This window comes from Trichosurus vulpecula, chromosome 1 (genome assembly GCF_011100635.1).
Source record: "Trichosurus vulpecula isolate mTriVul1 chromosome 1, mTriVul1.pri, whole genome shotgun sequence".
Taxonomy (NCBI): domain Eukaryota; kingdom Metazoa; phylum Chordata; class Mammalia; order Diprotodontia; family Phalangeridae; genus Trichosurus; species Trichosurus vulpecula.
In genome coordinates this window covers 35202846-35225650 of record NC_050573.1, presented here as the reverse complement: position 1 = coordinate 35225650, position 22805 = coordinate 35202846, and the positions used below count along the sequence as shown (strand labels likewise).

General features: G+C 45.2%; 1 protein-coding gene across 2 annotated transcripts in view; it reads left to right on the top strand.

The window, feature by feature from the left end:
- Positions 1-859: 859 nt before the first annotated feature.
- The window catches only part of ATP2A2 (ATPase sarcoplasmic/endoplasmic reticulum Ca2+ transporting 2), a 60571-nt gene continuing 38625 nt past the window's right edge, over positions 860-22805 (top strand). Inside the window, exons 1-5 of one of the 2 annotated variants that reach the window (XM_036740688.1) lie at positions 860-1226; positions 2405-2422; positions 2509-2591; positions 9703-9807; positions 12210-12348. In XM_036740688.1, the coding sequence (XP_036596583.1) occupies positions 1109-1226; positions 2405-2422; positions 2509-2591; positions 9703-9807; positions 12210-12348 (463 nt within the window). In that variant the 5' untranslated portion in view covers positions 860-1108. The remainder of the gene's footprint in view (positions 1227-2404; positions 2423-2508; positions 2592-9702; positions 9808-12209; positions 12349-22805) is intronic. The other variant, XM_036740682.1, reaches the window with a different exon arrangement.

The following is a 22805-nucleotide window of genomic DNA, read 5'->3' as shown; positions in this document are numbered from 1 at the left end:
GAGGCCTGTGAGCACGGGGCGACCGGGGTCTCAGCTGAACATCGAAAGCCGCGACCCCTAGGGTGCCCCCAGGGCTTGCCCGGCCCCCTCTCGTCTTTTCACGACGGGATGTCCGGGCGCTCCCTCAAGAGGATGCCCAGGGCCTGCGCCTCCACCGCCCGCCATGCCCGCTTCGGAACGGCAGGCCGGCGGCCCCTGTGCGCCTGCGCCGTGGGCTTCTAGAGCCTCGATCCGGGCTCTCGAAGCCGGCCGGAGGGGGCGGGGCCAGCGCGTCGGCCCGGGCGGCGTGGGTGAGGGAGTCGGCCGAGGGCTGGAGCCGAGGAGGAAAGGGAGGGGCGGGGGTGAGGAGCGAGGAGGAAAGGGGAGAGAAGGGGGAGGCAGGGGGCGTGGCCCGGCTGCCGGCGCCGCGCTGGTGCCTCTCGGCCAATGAGCGGCGTCCACATGCCGCGGCCGCGAGAGGGGAGGCAGCAGCGAATAAATGCTATTCGAGCCGCCGCCGCCGCCGCCGTCGCTGCCGCGCCGCTCGCTCCCGTCCCCGACGCCGCCACCTTCGCCGCAGTCTCCTCCTCGGGTCACCGCCGCCGCGGCCCTTTGGGGTGGGGGCTCCGCGGAGGGAGCGAGCACTGCTCCGACTAGATAGCGCTCCCCGAGCGGGAGCGTCGGTGCGCCTCCGGAGCCGGGGCGACAGCGGGGGCCCAGTGCCGGGCCGGCAGGCAGGCGAGCGAAGCTCGAGGCGCGGGCCGGGCCGGACCGGGCGGCGGTTGGCGGTCGAGGGGACCGTCCCGGGCTCGGGCAGGCGCCGGGAGAGCGGAGCGCAGCGGAGCGGGGCGGGGGGCGGCGTCACCTGCCCAGGGGCCGCGGGGGGGAGGGCGCCCGTGGGGTGATTCAGCTCTCGGCGGAGCGGAAGGAGGCAGCGGAGGAGGAGGAGGAGGAGGCAGCGACGCCGCGGCTGCTGCTGCTCCCGGTGGTGCGGGGGGTGGAGAGCACGGGAACCGGCCCTCCCACCGCCTCCTCCGGTGCCGGCGGCCCCAGCCGAGCCGAGCCGGGCGCGTCCTAGCGGGGCGGGAGAAGTCGGAGGCGGCCCCTGGCGGGCTCGGGCTCCGCAGCTATGGAGAACGCGCACACCAAGACCGTGGAGGAGGTGCTCGGCTATTTTGGCGTCAACGAGAGCACCGGGCTGAGCCTGGAGCAGGTCAAGAAGCTCAAGGAGCGCTGGGGCTCCAACGGTGCGTGCCCGCAGCCGCTCGCCTGCTCGCCCGCTGCGGCGAGGGGGGGAGGGGGCCCGAGGCTCCCCGCCTGCGGTGCCGGGGAGGGGGCAGCCCGACACACGCCCGCCCAGGGGCTTCAGCCTTTCCTTGCAGGGGGCCCTGCCGGGGCGGGGGCGGGGTGCCCACGCTCTCCAAGCCCCCACCCCGTGTCTCTGGGGTCCTTGCCCGTTTTTCGGAGGACAGGAGGAGCCCCTCCTAATTGGGGGTCCAGGCCCATTCCTCCCTTCGCCCCCGCCCCCCACCCTTGTATGTTAACCGCTTTGCGCAGGAGGGGAGGGGGACCCACGCTTTTCAGCCAGACCCCCATATTGGGGCCTCCCGCGGCCTTTCATCCGGGGCTTTCCCGGGAGGACGAGAAGGCAGCCCCTCCTAGTGGGGTCCCCGGGACCCCCTCCCCGGCCCCCTGCGGAGGAGGGGGCTGTCCGGGGGGACCGGGGCCGGGAGTCTGGGCGTGTAGAGTCAGCATCTGGCTGGAAAGGCGGCCTAAGAGAGAGGAAGATGGCTGACTGGGGCTCCACCTCGTGGGTCTCTCCCACTCGGGCTTCCCCGCCCGGGTTTGCGCGGCGAATCCCCCCCTCCCTCCGAGGAGCTTTCCCCACGTGGGGAGGGGGGCTCCGCAGGGCTCCGCAGTCGGATGCCTGCCATGGCCGTTTCCCCGGCCCCTTTTCCTTGACCTTCTTTTTGTGCCTCGGTGAATCACCCACGCAGCTCCAGCTCTTTTCTGGGGAATGAGAAGCTGATCAATGGGCCTCCCGTGGTTGTGGGGCTTAGAACTCAGAAGCCTCTGACCTTCTGGGCTCCCCGGAGTCAGACTACCCCACCCCCCACCACACACACAGACACATCTGGCAGGAGGGGTGACCCGGCTGAAATATATCCGTTTTAGGGTCCCCTTCTTAGGTGGCTGGGCTTAATTCTGACATGTAGGCACAAGGTCATTAACCAAAAAAAAAAAATCGTATCTTTCTGTTAATTTACAGAAAGAATGGTCGTTGGTCTTCTCTTAACTTAAAGGTTTTGTCTTCCAGAATGGAGGATGTTTAAATTTTAACAATTTTTCTTGGAGAAAAACTGAATGTTAATGTTTTCTTCTTTTCTTTCTCTCATGTTCCCTTGCAAATCTCTGCATTCTACAGAATTGCCAGCAGAAGAAGGTAAGTCATTTGATTAAAAGGTTTTTTTCATTGTTTCTTGCTGAGGCTCTTAAGATAACTATTTTAATAATTTGCATTTCTTATAGGGAAAACCTTATTGGAGCTTGTAATTGAACAGTTTGAAGATTTATTAGTTAGAATTTTACTGCTGGCAGCCTGCATATCTTTTGTAAGTATAAAAAAATTCTTTCTTTTTTTAAAAGTATTAGTTGGCCAAATGTTGCAGGGATGAAAGTTGTAAAGCTAGAAGCAGAAATAATTGAGATAAGCAAAGAAGCCATGTCAAAGGATATTGTCTTAGTGTTAGCCATTTGTGTCCATATAATGTAAACTATTGATTTTTTTTAGAAAGTAAATGTATGCTTCAGTCTGAGGGGTCTTTTTTTTTTTTTAACTAAGGGTGTTAAAGCTAATTGGATTTTCCAGAAATATATTGTAGAGCCAAGTAAGCTTCTAAAGCCAAAGGCTTTTTTTTTTTTCAAATTATTAGGCCTTTTATTTTTAAATTTTGGCCTCTCCATATTAACAAGTTGTACGATCACATGAAGATGATGGTGGGATCATTGTCATCTGTAAATAGCACTTACCAGAGGAATATTCCCAGTTGTTTTCCCTTTCTGGTAATAGCAAGGTGACAGTTGCTTCTGACGGGGACAAGAATGATGACGCTGGTGATGTCTCTGTGCTTGACCAAATTTGGTCACTTGCCCTTCTGGGTGGTGGTATGTTCATCTAAGTTGGACCCCCCACCCCCACCCCCTTTCCCTGACTTGACTGACTACCAAACAGATAGAACAACTCAGATGGATGGGACAGAGTTCAGCTTGCCCTGTTCCATAGACAGAATGTTTGAACTGGGCAGTTTCCTGGTTGGTGTGAGCCGGGCAGTCTACGTTTGCATGCAAGTGCTGGTGGGGTTGCTAAGAAACGAGAGAGAGATGCAAAGAATGAGAACCTCCGGAGGTGATGGGGGCGACTATATTCTTGATAAGTTAGTAACCGATTTGCTCTCTTTATCATGAAGTTCTCATGTGGGTTATTCTTTTTTTGAGCCCAGAGAACATGTGCTCCATGCGGTAGATAGGAAAGCTTTGAAAACTCGATTCTCTGGATGAAATAAAACTCATTCACAAAAATTTTTCTTCTCCCCACAAGTTGAGAACAGGAAGGATTGGTCCTGATGTGACCGCATCTGTTCGGGCGGCATGTGCGCGCCTCTGATTTTCAGCCAGGCATGGCTTTAGAAAACCCCCAAACGACCCACTCGAGGTGAATCTGTTGGCAGGCAGGTACACTCCCAGCTGCCCCAAGGGGCCACCTTCTTTCCTCTGTCCTATCTTTTAGCAGAAGGAGATTTGAACAGGCGGAGCTGTTGACTTAGAACAGCAGACCTCTGAGTTCTTTTCCAAAAGGTAGATCTAAAAGAAGTAAACATTCGTAGACACAATCTTAGTGGTATAAGCCAACAATGAGCCTTTCCCCAGTGAGTGTGGTGTACATCATAATTTGTGTGAGAGTGCCATTAATTAAATTACCTTTAGGGTCTGGCCCTTGGATTCTTCCTTTGGAGGAAAATTGAGGCATGATATCATAACAAACAATTTGCTGAGCCTAATGAATTGCTCCCAACCTCCTGATACGGCTCTTTTCCCCCATGTTTTTTAAACTTAAATTACACAGTTTAACTCCAGTATATCTGAGAAAATGAGAATCCTCTTTGGTATAGATTAATCAGTTTGCATTTTAGAAGAATCAGCAGCGTTTTACCACCAACATGTACTTGAGCTTTTAACTGCAAATACCGTGTGGATTCATTCAGGGACTAAGCAACTGCTAATAGTCCTGAATAGTTTACAGAAGGAATAAACAGTAGGCGGCCAAAGCGCCTTGGAGATGACTTTGCTGCCTTACCTTGAACCGAGAGCAATTTGTTGAGAAGTAGAATAAAATGTGAATTTGATTTAACTTCATGAAACAAGGCAGACTGAATATTTAGGCTGGTGAATGTCTTATACCTTTAGATGGCTAAAATGGTTTTTTAAATCTCATTTCTGGACCAACACAGCTTTGTACTTGGGACCACTGAAAGGTTACATCAGAAGCGTGGTCGTGTATACGTTGAAGCAAAGTTAATCTTGGCTTCAGAGTGGTGATGTTGGTAACACCAAGACAGAGAGAGATCAGTGTTGAAAGTTTTAATTGAGCTGTTGAAATGAGCTGTATTTCTTAATCTCTCTCTCTCTCTCTTCCTCTCTCTTCCCCCCTGCGCCTCTCCCTCTCTCCCCTGTCCTTGCCCTCACCCCACCCCATATCTATACAGAAAGAGAAGGGAGTCTTTTTCTGTATAGTATATTTTAAACCATAGCATATTATGGATGGTGAAAGGATAGTTTATTGTGAAATTTTAATAGAGTTTACGGTTTCTGGGAATTCACATACTCATTTTCAGAGTATTTCGAGCAGCATCTTTTCTAACCTTTCCAACCCACTTACCTTGTGGTGGTTACTGGGAATTGTCCAGGACTGTCATCTTTTTTGAATTTTGATTTCTCTGGGGGCTGCAGCACAATGAGTCTTGTCATGCGTTTGAATCTCAGCTCTGTTACTTAATGACTGTGTGACCTTGAGCCGGTGAACTAGTCTCTAAGCTTTATTTTTTCTCTTCTGTAAAATGAGGATTCTTAATTGGACGATGACACTTGAAGTCCCTTTTGGTTCTGAATGATTCTTTGATTCTTTGATAAAAGATGACTGGGAAACAATTTGAAAATGAAAGTTGGTTAAATTTGAGTGGCTCAACAAGGCAGATATAAGGAGGCAGAAGAAAAACTACTGTGCTAATCTTCTCTTATTGCATTAGCTTTTTGTTTTAATGATGCTTAATTATTTCCTTTATTTTAACAAATGTATTTTGTAACTATAATTTTGATGCATGTCTGATAGAGATGGGAATATGTGTTGTGTAATTGGGTCTTCTTAGATTGTAAAAAATAAACATTTACAGGATGTTTCTTGTGACTACTTGATGTGCTAAACCAGAGAGTAAACTGTTAACTCTGGCTAATATTCTGCTATAGCAGAATATAGGAAAGTGCAATTATTTTTACACTGCTGACTTTTTAGGGATTTGTTGTTTAATTTTAGTCGTGTCTGACTCTCTGTGACCCCATTTGGGGTTTTCTTGGTGAAGATACTGGAGTGGTTTGCCATTTTGTTCTTCAGCTCATGTTCCAGATGAGGAAACTGAGGCAAAAAGGGTTAAATGATTTGCCCAGGGTCACACGATTAGGAAGTATCTGAGGCCGGATTTGATCTCAGGGAGATGAATCTTCCTGGTTCCTGCCTGGCGCTCTGTCCACTGCGCCACCTAGCTATAATATTCACCAGAGTATATTGGGAAGGCCCTCAGTATAGATTCATTATGTATGTATGTGTCAGAGAGAGAGAGGGAGAGAGAACGAGAACATAAACGAAGCGACCCTGGGGTTCTAAGGTCATTGTTCGATGCTGTCCGCCTTTTTATTTGTGGGAAAGTGCTAGGAATTTTTTTTCTTTTTCCTACATAGATTTATTTAGTCCAGCTTCTGATAAGCCAGTTACTCTTCATAAACTTCTTACCTTATTGTTATTTCCAGTTCTGTTCCCAGACTCTGGTTTGCCTTTCTCCTGAACCTCTTGAGCCTTTCCCCTTTCTAGTGTGCCAACACTGATACTTCTCTGTGGCTCCTTCCTTCCCTCTCCTCCCAGGCCTAGAACAGAGGACTGCACTCAGGTTCAAAGAAATAGTTGGGTTGATTGGACTCGCCAGTTTTATGTGGTCGGCTTCTAGTGTGGTTAATGATGCTGATTCCTGTGGGTTTATAGTCTGAAATCAACGTTGTTTTTCCGTTCAAACTTATAAACCATACTCGGTTGACTGTCTTTTGATGTGTTCTTCCATCCTTGGCTATACTGAAGGCTCCATTATTAGTTTTTTTTCTTATTTTATTTGTAATAGAAATGATTAGCAGCTACTTTCTGCCCTTAAAGGTAAGCCTGCTATGGGGTTTCTATGAGCAATAATTAGTACTTCTTCATAGATCCTTTCTATTCTTCCAGAATACTCATCTGATAGTCTTTTGTGTTAAGTCTTAGATTCGTATCAGAAGGAGAAACACAATGAAACTTTTTTTATGGAAAAAAATTTTTTTAATCGAACTAACATGGTCTTGCTCTCAAACTAAAGAGAAAAGATCAGTGGCTACAAGCATTTATTTAAGCCCAGGTGTTAAGTGCTGGCAATACATAAGCCAGTCCCTGTGCTCACAAAGCTTACACTCTAACTCAAAAGACAGTTACATAGATAGTAGATGGAAGGTAACCTTAGCCTGGAAGACATCAGGAGCTGGGGAGGCCGGGAAAGGCCTGTAGTTTGGTTACTTAAATGTGTGCCTTGTGACCGGCTGCCAAGAAGGAAATTCATCCTCTCTCTAACAAGGTGCGAAGCTTATCTTCAAGTTGCTAATGCCTCACTGACCTTTAAGAAAGGCCCTTGTTCCTCCTCAAGTCCAACAATTTTTTTCCCTAGCTGGAGAATTAAGTTTCCTATTTCTAATATGCTCTCCTTGGCAAGCATTTGGAAGGCTAGCACCAGAGCAGCTGCGATCTTGCATCCATCACAATTTATCACTTCCTCAGAGAAGTTGTCTTTTTGGCGCTAGGCCTGATCCTCAGGGGCTGCGGTAGTGTGCTGTGTGTCAGTGATTCCGGGAACAGGGGAGGGCCTCTTTTTATACTGTCTGGGCCCTCCTAGGCCCAGCCCGGCCCTTTCTCGTTCTATCCTTGGGGTTTGCCTGCTCATTATTTGTAGTATCTCTTTGGAAACTGGGCTGTATTCCAATTTTTTCCTCATTTTTGTCTCTGTGCCTTGCCCTTACCACCATTAAATAGTAGGCAGTGAAACACCCATTGGATAGGACCATACCAATTTCTTGTGGCCAGGATTTTAGCCAGATATGTTTTTATTGCCATTAATACCAAAAATGTTCAAAAATATATTCACTGCCTGTTAACTAGATCCATTTAATTTATTAGCCACTGTTACTAGTATTTGTTTAAAATACAGAATCTGTGTCCCAAAATATTGGAATGTATTTCCTTCGTCTTCAGAACCTGTTCTAGTTAAAGTGGAGTGCTTTCGTTTGAACTCTTTGTGTTCCACCTGTCACTCAATTAAAGAGGTAGTAGCATGTTATGTTATATTAAAGTTATGGTAGACCTTGTAATGCTCGCTTTGGCACCAGCAGGGTTAGGGTGATGTCTGCTGGTCTTAGTTTTGTGGCACACTCTTCTTAACACGATCCTGTCATTAGCTGGTGTGATTATTAATGTTTGAACTTGGGCTGTTGCAGTAGTTCAGTCATTTCAGTCATGTCCAACTCTTTGTGATTCCTTTTGTGGTTTTCTTGGTAGAGATGCTGGAGTGGTTAGCCATTTTCTTCTCCAGCTCATTTTACAGATGAGGAATCTGAGGCAAACACTGAAGTAACTTGCCCAGGGTCACACAGCTAGGAAGTGTCTGGGGCCAAATTTGAACTCAGATCTTCATGACTCCAGGCCCGACACTGTCCGCTGTGCATTCTTGCCACCCTGGGGTTGTGCTATGTATCTGAATACCCTTGAGAAATGCTCTGCCTGATATTGCAAATGTCTGATTTTTTAAAAAGGATTTTTGCTCATTTTTTTCCCTTTAAAAAAAAATTCTTTGTTATAAGGGCTAGCTCTCTGGGGGGAGATACAGGGGGGAAAGCAGGTGATGTAAAAAAGAAAGGATATCAACAAAACCTATTTTTTTTATTCACTGCACTACTTGGGAGTAGTTTAATTCTCAACCAGCTTTCAAGAAATCTGAAAAATAAACTTGGGGTAAAAATTCCAGTTATTCTAAAATATCGTTAGTTGCTTTTGTTCCCATATCTTACATGATCATGTCTACTGCTTAAGGGAATTTAAATAACTTTTAATTAGCTGGTCTCGTTAGCATAATTTTCATTACTTGTTTCCTCTTTGGATTGTTCATGAATGGTAATTTGAATTCTAGAAATTGCTTTGAGAATATAGTAATATTCAGCCTTCATCTTCTTTTTAAAAAAGTATATTATCATCCACATTAATTTAGCAACCATTTCTGCTTCCTATGTACAAAGTACTATATTAACCAATAGTTCCTGGTTCAAACGATTTCAGACCAGGAGCTGGGTTGTTTCTTTACTAAGTTCTTAGCCCCTCTGGCTGTTCAGTTAGGAATAGGTGTTGTTGGTTTAGATCTAAAACTTTTCTCAAAAGCTGGTGGTTGGTAAATCCTGGGAACTCCAAAGAAGAATAAGATTTGAACCCTGTACTCAAGGAGAGTAGAATCTAACAGCAAGTGAATGTCAGGCTCTGTGATTGGGTGAGTTAATTGCTCTGTGCACCTCAGTCTCCTTGTCTCCTGCTGGTGGCTGCGAAGAAGGTGCTTTGTAACGCTTAAGATTAATATGTTAATCATTGAAAAGGTTAAGAGGTACAAAGTGCTATGATCACTTGGAGAAGGAAAAGATCATTCTTGGATTAAGGGGGCCTGGGGCAGGGGCGGGAGGAGTCAGGAGCTCATGAAAAAGATGGCTGATTTGAGCCTTGAAGGATGGGCAGAATTGGACCATCCACCTACACTCCCGGCTCCGTCCAGTTCTGCCCATCCTTCGAGACTCCAGGAGGCATCAAGCACAGGATGTATTTGTATTAGTGAGGAGGCTGGTTGGGTTGGAGCCTAGATAAAGAGAGGATAAGATAGGGGTGATAGGTTGAGGTCTAGTCATGGAAGGCCTTGGGCAACACCTAAAGTGGGTTGTACTTTTGGGTTATGGAGAGCTGTGGAGATTTTACAGGATTCTTGTTCTTGGTTTTCTAGCAAGAGGAGATAGCATGGTTAGAGATTTTTGTTGGAGGTTAATTTGACTGTGTAGACTGTAGGGTGGACAGAGCAATCCACATGAGGGTTCAGGAACGAGGATGAGGATAGCTTGTGTCTCTGGCCACCTTGAAATTGAACGTGATTGTATTTTCTGCTTATGCTTGACACTCAGTAGATGGTTTTGGTGACATTTTGAATGTCCATGAATTGTCATAAGCTGCCTGGTGGTGGTTGTAAACACCCTGCTGCTCTTGGGCTTTTTCCGGGGACATTAAAAAAAATCGTGTGGCACCTTGAAGTGGAATATAGCCTGCTCTGCTGACTGCAGCAAATGTCATTTCCTTTGCAGGTCTTGGCCTGGTTTGAAGAAGGCGAAGAAACAATCACAGCTTTTGTGGAGCCTTTTGTAATCCTCCTTATCTTAGTGGCCAATGCCATTGTGGGCGTGTGGCAGGTAAGCCCGAGTGTTTACCCTAGCAGTGTGACCTGTCCTCTCACGTTAATTCCATAAGCATGTCTCTTTCCATTCTAATCTATGATCTTCTGTAGGGATTCAGTAAAAAGAAGCAGTCTGGGTTTTTCTTTTTGTCCGCAGCAAAACTGTCTTGTTTCTCTCCCCTCCTGTGATTTTTTTTTATTTACATTTTCTCCTTCAGGTAGCTTGCTAAGAAGCCACCTGGCTTACCGGAGAGCTAGAAGATCTTTTCTCTTAGGCTTTCCTGACTCCTGGGCAGCAGTTTTAGGACCTCAGCATTAGCTTGGAGTAAATTCTGGAAATTGTTCATCCTACTATAGTTTCCTTCCACAGCATGCTCCTCTCTCTTCCCCTTTAATCACTCAGCCAGTTTGTGCTCATGGATTATAATCAAGTCAACTCAGTAAGTATTAAGAGCCTACTATGTGCCAGGCTCTGTGCTAAGCTCTGGGGATACAGATGAGAAAGTTCCTCCCCTCGAGGAGAGTATAATGCATAATAAACCAACAACAGTAATAATAAATAAACTTAGAATGGCCCGTAAGACAATAATCTACTACAAAAATGTGGTTTACTGTGTTTCAAAGTCAACATGGAATGTCTTCTGTTTTGTTTAGTGTCCCCTGCAGTAGGGTGGAGCTAGGCTCAGACCCCACAGCAAGCATAACTAAGGGGTCAGGGAGAGGTGAGGATTAGTGCTCGCGGACGGTAATGAAAGCAGATGGGTTGGCAGCGTTTCCAGGACCAATGCTTTACCTGTATTCCAGATAGATGCTAATATACTTGGAGAAATCAGCAGCCCAAAGATATCTGAAGTTTACCAAGAGAGCTGTGACGTGGGATGTCTGGGGTTTGGGGAGAGACCTGAGTCAGGAGTTCAGGGAAGAGGGCATGGGCATGAGGTAGAAATGTGGAATGGGGGCAGCAAGAATGATTTCACAGCTGTCTAGAGCTGAGTGACCAAAAGGATGGTGGTACCCCTCAACAGAAGTAGGAGGATGACTTTTGTATGAATTGAGTTTGAGGTGCCACTAGGCATTGAGTTTGAACTGTCCAATAGGCAGGTTTAGAATTGCTGGCGCAGGACTAGGAATTTGGAAGGGGAGACTGTCTGGATGTGGAGGTCTGGTAGTTATTAGCAAGCATGGAACTGATCATTAAACCCATGGTAACTGGTCACCAAATGAGTGTGGAGAGAAAAGGGCCCAGTCAGCCAACAAGCATTTATTCTAAGTTTCTATTCTTTGCTAGGTCCTGAGCTAGACATAAACTACATATTCAAATATATACAGAATAAAGGAAAGAATAGAAGGTAGTTAGGGAGGTGGGAGTCTAGCAGTTAGGTAGGGGAGAGGTCAGGGAAGACTGTAGATGATGCTCCACTCCATCTTAAAGGAAGAGAGTAATTCTAGGGGGGCATAGCCACTGCGAAAGTATATGGACAGGACATGAGGAGCAGAAAGCTCTGGCCAATGGGGAGAAATGTCCACTGAGGTTGGAAAATTAGGTTGAGTCCAGGTAGTGAAGGGCTTTAAATCTTAAACAGAGGAGTTACATAGTTTGTACTCACAGTAGAGAACCAGTACAGTTTGAGATCTATGCTTAAGGAAAGCCATGTTGGGGAGAGTGTGTAGAATAGAGTGGGAATATCCCTGACACAAGTGCTTTATAAGACTAAGCTTACTATCAAATGTGGTAAATTGGGTCATTTTATGATAAACAGAAGCTGTCTGTAGCATTTTTGGAGCAGAAATTTCTAAAGTTATTTCTTGAAAGGTCAGTGTGTCCTTGGGCAGGTCTCTTAATGGCTCTGGGCCACTTTCTTTATCTGTGAAATAATAGGGCTGAACTAGATAATCTCTACAATTGCTTCCAGCTCTCAATTCTGTGATCTGAGGGGACACCACATGGATCTTGGCTTCCTGAAATGCCTCAATGTACAACGGGGCCGCCAAGGGTGTCCAAGGACTGCTGCTGCTTTTTCCTTTTTTCTTGTCCTGTCTGTTTGATCAGATCATAGAATGCTTCTATTTGTATTGTAAGATCCTGAGTAGTCTTGAATAACTTAATTTTCATCAGAATGACCTTGACATTTGTGAATTATTTGAACCACAGAATGACCTTGAGCACACAGGTGTCTGACATTCTTCCAGACTATAATTTAAACTAAATTTAGTGGTTTTAAATTTGGTTGGCTCTTTGGCCTAGAAATGGACTTCACCACTGAAATGACAGCAAGAGATCGATAGTTCATAATCTGACTTCGCTTTGTTAATTAATGGTGATATTGCCATCACTAACACATCTTAAAATGTCTTTTTTTCCTCCATTTGTTTTTAACTACTACTTGGTAGGCATTTAATATTACTTTTTTCTTATAGGAAAGAAATGCTGAGAATGCAATTGAAGCTCTTAAGGAATATGAACCTGAAATGGGTAAAGTTTATCGGCAGGACAGGAAGAGTGTCCAGCGGATCAAAGCCAAAGACATAGTTCCTGGGGATATCGTGGAAATAGCTGGTGAGTAGTTGGTTGGTTTTTTTTTCCAGATTGCACATCTAAGCATTCTGCTTTGTAGTGTTTTGTTGTACTTAAGTCTGTGTGTTTATCTGTAATTACACCTAAATGAGCACCCTTGCATATATGAATTATCTTATTATCACATTTTAGGAGTAGGCCAGCATCAAAACAGAGCCTTGCTGTTTCCTGAATTATATGTTTCAAAGTGTTTTGGCATCTTCCCCTACACATTGACTACTAAAGTTTTCTGTACAAGATTTGTTTGAATTACTGTATTTGTCTGGCTTATGCATGCTGTTTGTGCTAGAATACTGATATTCAGGAATGGTGCTGAAATTGTTAATGTTTTGTGTTTGGATCACTTGAAGGCTTTGAAAATAAAGGACGTGAATTTTTTGTTTTCATCCTCTGTACATGTTTTTAAAAAAAATTATTCTTGGTCTTATGCATGAGAATTAGGTTGAAAGGGACAAGATATCACTTAGAAATTGTTCCTCTCACGAAAGAGCCATAAATAAAGATTGTCTTGGAGAATAACTTATTAAGAAAACCTCGGTGCCTCCATTCCCTCATCTGTAAAATGAGAGTTGGATTCGAGATCTCAGAGGGCTCTTCTGTCTCTGGATTGATGACCCTCTGGTCTTCGATGGATGTCAGAACCCTCAGGCAGAGCCGAGATGGCCGGCCCACTTTATTTCATTGTGCCCTTTTGGTCACTCAGTCACCTACATGGGCACTTTAGATCCATCTGCTACTGGAAACCTTTTCCACCCCCTCAATTCTGGTGCCTCCCCTGTCAATTATTTCCTATTTATCCTGGAGATAGCTTGCTTGTGTGTATTTGTTGTTTTCTCCCCCGTTAGATTAGAAGCTTCTTGAGGGCAGGGACTGTCTTTTACGTCTTTTTGTGTCCTTAATAAATGTCTTTATTGATCAATGGCCAGCATTGTGTATCTCCCCTATGATTAGCAAAGATGAGCTCGCTCCTGCTATTTCAGAAGGAGTTTACCATCTAATTTTGTTTTCATGATAATTTCATATGTCTTCATTAGAAAGTCAGTACTTTCTAAGGGTCTGGCTAGAGGGGAATGGTTAGCAGAGGGTCACTTAAATTAAGTGTGCCTGAATGGCATTCGCTGCAGCTCCCACTTGTGCCAGTGAGCCTGTGGTGGCCTTTGGAAGGATGTTTTTGTCCTAGGGATTAGTATCAGCTGGGGCTTTGTTCCTGAAACAAGGAGTTAATATCGTACAATTAATATTGTAACCAGTACTGGTGACTTGAGGACTAGAGGTACCAGAATGAACAGTGCCAGGAAGGGGAAGTGATTTAGTCACTGTCTGAGTTAAAAATGACAACCACACATTTCTTTAGTTAGCACTGTGGTTTACAGAGCACTCCTCCCAACCTCTCTAAGATGCAGGTGATGTGTCTATAAACTCCATTTTATGGAAGAGAAACTGAGGCACAGAGAGTTCCAGTGTCTCCTCCAAGGTCACACGGCTGGTAGGAGGCCCAGGCCCTTTCTTTTGTCTGCCCACGGGAAGTGTGGGACTTCTTAGTCCTCTGTGGAGGTGCCATCTATTAGCAAAGGAAATGAAAGTGTTTGTCATTGATGCTTTTGTATGAAAAGTGGTGGGTAGAGTGTGTGAAGTCACGCTGCATAATTTAAGCGTTTGTGAATTATTCTGACTTTTTTTAATAAGCCCCTTTTCAGCTTCCTGGCAGAATACACATCTTCTGTCAGCCCTAATGATAAGGACATTAAGCCATTTCTGTTTATTTATTTGATGTTTTTAGTATTCAGCATTGATTCTCACAAGAGTTTGAATTACAAATTTTCTCCCCATTTCTACCCTACCCCCCACTCCAAGATGGCATATATTCTGATTGCCCCGTTCCCCAGTCAGCCCTCTCTTCTGTCACCCCACTCCCCCCATCCCCTTTTTCCTTACTTTCTTGTAGGGCAGGATAGATTTCTATGCCTCATTGCCTATATATCTTATTTCCTAGTTGCATGCAAAAACTTTTTTTTAACATCTGCTTTTAAAACTTCGAGTTCAAATTCTCTCCCCTCTTCCCTCTCTACTTACCCTCCCTAAGAAGGCAAGCAATTAACATAGGCCACATGTGTATCATTATGCAAAGCCCTTCCACAATACCCATGTTGTGAAAGACTAGCTATATTTTGCTCCTTCCTATCCTATCCCCCTTTATTCAATTTTCTCCCTTGACCCTGTCCCTTTTCAAAAGTGTTTGCTTTTGATTACCTCCTCCCTCTATCTGCCCTCCTTTCTATTGTCCCCCCTTTTTTATCCCCTTCCTCCTTTCCTGTGGGGTAAGATACCCAATTGAGTGTGTATGTTCTTCCTTCCTCAAGTCAAATCTGATGAGCAAGATTCACTCATTCCTCCTCACCTGCCCCCTCTTCCCTTCCAACAGAACTGCTTTTTCTTGCCACTTTTATGTGAGATAATTTACCCCATTCTATCTGTCCCTTTCTCCTCCCTCTCTCAATATATTCCTCTCTCATCCCTTAATTTGATTTTATTTTTTTTAGATATCATCCCTTCATATTCAACTCACCCTGTGCCCTCTGTCTACATATATATATATATATATATATGTATGTATGTATGTATGTATATATGTATATTCCCTTCAGCTACCCTAATACTGAGGTCTCATGAATTATACACATCATCTTTCCATGTAGGAATGTAAACAAAACAGTTCAACTTTAGTAAGTCCCTTATGATTTCTCTTTCTTGATTACCTTTTCATGCTTCTTTTTTGATTCTTGTGTTTGAAAGTCAAATTTTCTCTCCTCTGGTCTTTTCAATGAGAAAGCTTAAAAGTCCACCATTTTATTGAAAGTCCATATTTTGCCTTGGAGCATGATACTCAGTTTTGCTGGGCAGGTGATTGTAGGTTTTAATCCTAGCTCCATTGACCTCCAGAATATCATGTTCCAAGCCTTTCGATCCCTGACTGTAGAAGCTGCTAGATCTTGTGTTATTCTTATTGTGTTTCCACAATACTCAAATTGTTTCTTTCTGGTTGCTTGTAGTGTTTTCTCCTTGATCTGGGAGCTCTGGAATTTGGCAACAATATTCCTAGGAGTTTTCTTTTGGGGATCTTTTTCAGGAGGTGATAGGTGGATTCTTTCAATTTCTGTTTTACCCTCTGGCTCTAGAATATCAGGGCAGTTCTCCTTGATAATTTCTTGAAAGATGATGTCTAGGCTCTTTTTTTGATCATGGCTTTCAGGTACTCCAATAATTTTTAAATTATCTCTCCTGGATCTATTCTTCAGGTCAGTGGTTTTTCCAATGAGATATATTTCACATTGTCTTCCATTTTTTCATTCCTTTGGTTCTGTTTTATAATGTCTTTCTCATAAAGTCACTAGCTTCCACTTGCTCCAGTCTAATTTTTAAGGTGGTATTTTCTTCAGTGGTCTTGGACCTCCTTTTCCATTTGGCTAATTCTGCCTTTCAAGGCATTCTTCTCCTCTTTGGCTTTTTGGAGCTCTTTTGCCATTTGAGTTAGTCTATTTTTTAAGGTGTTATTTTCTTCAGTATTTTTTGGGGTCTCCTTTAGCAAGTCATTGACTTGTTTTTCATGGTTTTCCTGCATCACTCTCATTTCTCTTCCCAATTTTTCCTCTACTTCGCTTACTTGCTTTTCCAGATCCTTTTTGAGCTCTTCCATGGCCTGGGACCAGTTCATGTTTTTTCCTGGAGGCTTTTAATGTAGGCTCTTTGACTTTGTTGACTTCTTCTGGCTGTATGTTTTGGTCTTCTTTGTCACCAAAGAAAGATTCCAAAGTCTGAGTCTGAATCTGAGTCCGTTTTCGCTGCCTGACCATGTTCCCAGCCAACTGCTTGACCCTTGAGCTTTTCATCGGGGTATGACTGCTTATAGAGTATAGAATACTTTGTCCCAAGCTTGAGGGGCTGCACTGTTGTTTTCAGAGCTTTTTCTACACAGCAAGCTCTACCACACCAGTGCTCCTCCTCCCCCAAGAACCGCCAACCCAGACCATGACTCAGATCTGAGCAGGCTCTGCACTCCCACTCTGATCCCGCCACTCAATTCCTCCCACCACGTGGGCCTGGGGTGGGAAGCAACTGCATCTGTAGTTCTGTAGCTGCACCACCTCCACCGCCCCCAGGGCCAAACCTCGAATTCCTTTCACTCTGTCCCTGCAGTTTTTTCCCACTAACCTTCTCTGTTGTCTTTGGTGTTTGTAGGTTGAGAAGTCTGGTAATTGCCACAGCTCACTGATTCAGGGCGCTAGGGCCTGATTCGCCCAGCTCCCAGTCTGATTGGTCTGGGCGTAGCCCACGCTGGACTCTGCTCCGCTCCCAGCTATTAAGCCATTTCTAATTCCTAACTAGTCTTAGCTGGAGATACCGTTCTGACGTTGAATCAGTGAGCCACTGCTCTTAATTTGCATCAGTAAATGGCATTGTTCAAGAGCTCTCTAGTCAAGAGATCACAGAAGAGGGCAAGGGAGAAGAAAAAAGTTCTGAATGTCTTTTTTGAAGGGGTAAATAAACAAGGGAGGACTGGGTTATTTTCAGTGGAATAAGGTAAAAATGTCCTTTAAGGAAGTGACACTAGGAAATGGGAGCTGATTGGCAGCAAGAGTAGGGAGTCACAGAGTAGCAGAATTTGAGAGTTCCAAGGCTTTCTGGGCAGCAAAGGGCCAAAGTGTAAAGTGCCTGAGCCAGCAGTGGAGCTGTAGTCCTCTGAGTTCAACTACATGGCCCTTTACTGAGACCACCTGTCTAGTGGCCAGGATCAGTCACCTTTGCCCGAAGACCTCTAAGGAAGGGAAAATCTGGAGCAGGCCACTCCACTTGGGGACAGCCACCAGAATTGCTGGAAAATTGATTCTTAGGTCGGGCCTAAATTTTGCCTCTTCGCTGCAGCTTTCTCTCTTCCTTCCTAGTTCTGCCCTCTGGGGCCTGAGAGACATCAAGTATAATCTCTTCCCCAGAGGACAGATAGCTTTTCAAATGCTTGAAGACACTTTTATGTTCCCCCTAAAGTCTTCTTTTCTAATCATCCCCTGTTTCTTCAGCCTGTTCTGGAATGGCCTTAACTCACGGCCTTTACCATGCTGATTACCCTCCCCAGCTTGTCCATTTCCTTCTTAGAATATGGCATCCCAGATAGAACAGACTCCACCTGTGCTCTGAGCAGGCCCTGGAGTACACCAGTTCTCTCACCTCCATTTTCCTTACAACCTTGCCTCTCAGTGCAGCATAAAATTCCATTCATGCTCTTGGGGGCGCCATGCTGTGTTGCCGGCTTTGAGCAAGTCTATCATTCATTAAAGCCCCTGTATCGTTTCCACCTAGTCCTTTGTCTGGCTGCCTCCCCCATCTTGTACTTAGGAAGTGGGGTTTTTGAACTGTCATAGGAAGACTTGAAAGTAAATAGGGATGAATGCGATTCAATCAGTTCAGTGCAGTGGTGCCAGCTTGTCGATCTTTTCAAACCCTGGCTGTCATCATACTTGTCCTAAGGGACCTTCACATCTAGTCCAGTTCTTTTCACTTTGCAGGTGAGAACACTGAGGGAGGTAAGAGGACTTGACCAAGGGGTGTGTGTGTGTGTGTAACACACTCTCAGAACAGTGAGGACTGGAAATGAGCTGCTGCTATAGAACATGATGTTTTCACATCCTTTTGTCTTTCTGTTCCTTCTCAGCTTGGGGTTGAGTCACTTCATTTGTCTTGCTAATAGCAAAGTAACTAATGCCACGCCATAGGGCATGGGGTCACTAAAGACTGGTCTGCTTCCCTTTTCTCTGTCCCTGGGCAGGGCCCTGCTGCAGCTCATAGTGTGATCGCTATCTTTAAAAAATCTGCTGCAGAATAGTCGGGGGACACCAGCCTTCCACGTTGAAGTTACCACTGATTGAGGCAAGAGATGGAGGGAGGGAGACCTCAAAAAGCCAAAAGCGGCACAGATGCCTGTGTGCACTCTATCAAAAACAAGAGGTATTTTTAATACAGACCATGTGGTAGAAGGGGCAGATTGTGCCAGAATATTATGTTACAAGATTGATTATGTCATGGGGGGGCCAGTGTCTGCGTCTGCAAGTATGTGTGTGGGGGGGGTGTATGCAAAATAGGCGACTGGCCCACAAACAATAAATGCTTGCTGATTTACTGCCTCTAAAGAGTTGAAAATGAATATGGGGCAGGAGAGAGGTGTGTGGTAGCTGGGTCTAATCACAATGAGATGCTTCATAAAGGAACAGGCTTGAAGAGTGTCGAAGAAGACATGTATTAGACTTGTCACATGGCAGGGCTGAGGAGTGACAGTTGGACAGCTCAAGTACTCCATTGGTGTCCTAGCTACATCAGGAGAAGGCATGGGAGGCTTCTAACATTCAGGGTGGACCCCCTAGGGCAGATTTCTGGAAGGGCCTGGATGAGAATCACAAGGGATAGGTACAGGTAGGTCACCACCAAGAACATTAGGTAGCCTGGGGCAAAGCCAAGATCCCAGGGGCATTTGTTCCTCTGGAGCCCTAGCAAACTGAAATTGAACCACCCATGACTCCTCTCTAGGTCTGGCCATTAAACTAATCTAAAATTCACCTAAGTGTACTAGGAGGGAGAGGGAGAGAGAGAGCTCATGTGTCTCTGTCTTCTACAAATCTATTAGAGCTTTATAAAGATGTTTTTCTGAAGTTTGGGTAAACTGTATCCATAGCATTCCATGTAACCCTTTCAGAAAGGAGAGTGAGGTTATTGTGGTGTGACTCATTCTTGATGACGCCCATGTTGGCCCTTTGTGATCCCACTTGGTGTGTTTTTTTTTTTTTAACTCTTCCCTGGCTGTTGTCTTCAGTTAGATGTTCTAGAATTTTGCTAGAGAATTGAAGTTGAGCTCACTGACTTTGTCCCGGTTCTGTTCCATTCTTTTCCACATCATCGGGAATGGCTCAGCAATCTTCATTGTAGTTCGTCAGCTGCCCTTGGTGCAGCTCGTCTGGGCTGACTAGTGAGGGTGGTGTAGGTGCTCTTCCATCCTCTTTAGTCCCCTAAAAAAAGCTGATCAGCTGGGTCTCCCCAGCAGAAGCATTAGCAACAACTCCCTCATTGCTGCAACATAAGGGAAGCAGGTAGTGCTTCTATCCCTGACCCAAGTTTTATAGCTAGGGGGTCATTGAAGACTCCATCACCTCTAATTCTTGAGTCCTGAAGAATCCCCAGGGCAGCCACCCCCTCCCCCAGCCTTGCCCCATCCTGACAGTGTCTCACTTTGGAGGGAGAGCACCCCAGCTTGCAGACACACTTCCGCTAACTGTGTGGCCTTTCCAGTCTAACTGGTGCTGGCTTTTCAGCGTGGCCTTTAACTTGCTATGATATAGAAAAAGCTGGCTTTTAGGTAAAAAAAAATATATACTCTTAACAAGTAGGTCAGTATTTTGAATATAGTTTTCAGTATATCCATATGTAGGCTTCCTCCCTTCAGATCTCTTTGAAGGGTACAGCACAGTCAGATGAAAAGAACAAGAGGGTGAGTGCTTGAGATGGGGGTGAAAGGAGCAGCTGTCGGTATACAGCTGGCCTTGGGCGGGTTGGAGCTTCTGGAATTCAACCTCCAGGTCATAGAATCTTAGACTCCCCGGGTTTGGGGCTCTGACCTTGCCTTGGTGGTTTTCTAACTTTCTGAAATTGTGAATTCTAGGTTGTATTTGACCAGGTCCTGAAATGAATCCTCCTATTACTCGCTTCTAATCTCTTCCTGAGGCCTTCATTCTAAAGTCTGACATGAAGAAGATAAACATCTCTCATGATAGACTAACCCATCCCTAAGAGAAAATGGGATATTTTGATGTTGGGGCATGTATGCGTGGGGTTGGTTTTGTTTTTCCATGACTATGGCCTTACCGGACTTGAGTCAAGAGGTGCGAGCATCCTGTTGAGGCATGTTCTGGACGTTTTACTCAAAACTCACTTAGTCTTCTAGACTCATTACTCACCATGTTTTTAAAATGCTTTAAAAGCACGTGTGGTCTCACTCTGTTAATATCTGTGAGGTAAATTCAGGTAATTATAAAAGTCATGCTCCCCTTATTCATTGGTGCCTTCTCTGCTTTTAACATCTAGACTTCCCCATCTTTAAAAAAAAAAAGTGCCTTCTCTTGGTCTTATCATCTCTAGTGATTATCCTGGCTCTGCTTTTCGCAACCAAATTCCTAGAAAAAGCCGACTCTGCTGCTCTTTTCTCACCTCCCACTTACTTCTCACCTCCTGGTGAAGTCTTTGATCTCCAGATTCTGGGCTTTTTTCAGTCCTTTGGCCTCACTGCGGCACTGGGCATGATCCTCTCCTTTCCAGGTTCCGGTGATCCGGCCTCTCCTCACTCTCTTCATTCTGCAGAGGAGTGCCCTGAGGCTCTGTCCCTTTAGTTCAGGCATCGTCCCTAGGCAGGTGGCTCCAGGCCTGCGTCACCACTTGCCTCCTGTTGACCATCTCCATCTTGTTGGGTCTGGGGGTGCGGGGGGAGACTCATGAGTTCCACCCAGCCCTGCCTCAGAGCCCGTTTCTCTGGTGAGGGTCCCCTTGGGGTAGTCACACTCACTTCTCAAGCCCTCAGTAATTTTGTTACTCTTACTTCTCCCTCCACTCTCATTGGCAATCTCATGCTAAGGCTTGTCACTTCTGCTCCCCAACCTTCCTGGGATCCCTGCTCCCTGCTCACAAGGCGCCTGGATCTCTGCCTGTCATCTGTCTACCTTCCACATAGCTGCTGATTTATTAAAGCCACATTTCTGACACTCTGGGATGAACTGGAGGTGTCCACGGCATTCAGAGCCTGGCACAGAGGAGGCGCTTATTAAACACTTATTGGTTGATGCTCTAGCCAGACTATCCTTGCTGTTCTGTGCACCACATTCCTCTCTGACCCCAGGCCTTTGTGTAGGCTGCCACCCAGGCTTAGAATGCTCCCCCCTTCTCACCATTTCCTCCAGGAAGTCTCTCTGGATTCCTACCCCCATGGTTAGCTCCCTCTTCCCACAAACAGCTTTGTGTCTACTGTGAATAGATTTCAGTTTTTTCTGTGAACTTGCAGTGTAGTTCTCACCTCCGCCACCCAAGTCAACTCCTTGAGGGCAGGGAACTTGTATTTTAGGCTCTGTATCTAAGTTCTATTGATGGCTTATTTGTTTAGAAAATTCCCTTTAGATGAAGTAGTTTGTACATTTAAAGCGTATAAAGTAGTTTGATTATCTTTGGTTTATTGGCCCTCAGGCCACAGCTTGAAGGCTTTTCCCTCCCTAAGCATTGGTGTAAATAGTATCTATGGGGTCATTCATGTCGAAGCTCGGCAAGTAAATCAGACAGATGGCAGTATCCCTTGAAATGTACTGTCTCTCTGTCATATTCGATACCATGCTGAGGCATTCAGAATGACTGTACATTCTGTGAAAAATATATTAACATTGTGAACTGCCCAAAGGAGAACTGAATCCTTGAGGCTGAGAGAAGGGTGATGTATAGTTTGCCAGCCAGCTTTATCCAGTCCTGTGTGTTGCAAGCATATTGGGAGTGCTAACCTTTGACTTGGCGTTTGCAAAAAGATTACCATGTAAGGAATTGATAAAACATCTCTCCCTGGGATACCTATTGAAGCTTGAATTTTTTAGGCAAGAAGTCAGTGATATTTGTATGTCAGAGTTGAGTGGCAAAAATAACCAAGGGGCTGGTCTCCCATTTCCATTCTAATTCCCCTCACCGGATTGCCATGTCAGCTCAAGCTTGAAACTGTAGTTAGTGCCTCAAGATTTGCAAAGTGATTACACATAATCTAATATGATCTCACTTAAATTTGTTAGGGTTTTTTCCCCCGTTTATTCTGCTGTTAATAAAGAAGAATGATTTACTTGGATACAGCATATTGGCAGTTGATTACAAATGTCTTTTCTTTCTAAATAAAGATAACTCTAAATCTTTGATTTATGTGATTCAAAGTAATAAATTGAATGAGGATTAAGCTGATAAACTGTTGCTGCCTTTCTGCCAAAAGTGTGACATTTTAGAAATTATGTATCTCTTGAGTAACCCAACTCTAAACTGGGGAATCACAGACTCCTAAAGTCCAGAGGGCCAACAGCTAGTTGCTAGAACTTGGGTCTTTTGTATTGTTCTGTACACATTCTCAGTGATCTTCTTTGGAGAGCATTGCTGTTTTGGGTCCAAATCCTCCATATTGGGAAAGGGACCATTTTGTAGTCCTTGGTTAAGAAGGGTGGGGATAAGCTTGGTAGCTTTTCATATTGCCGATCAATCTGTGGCCAGAAACTGGGAGGACCATTTGTTACACTGCCCCTGAGGACCTCTCCTAATGGACCAGGTGTGCTGGGGACTGTGCTCTAGCATTCTTTCCAAGGAGAAACAGGCAAAACAAAAAGAAAATGAGGAAA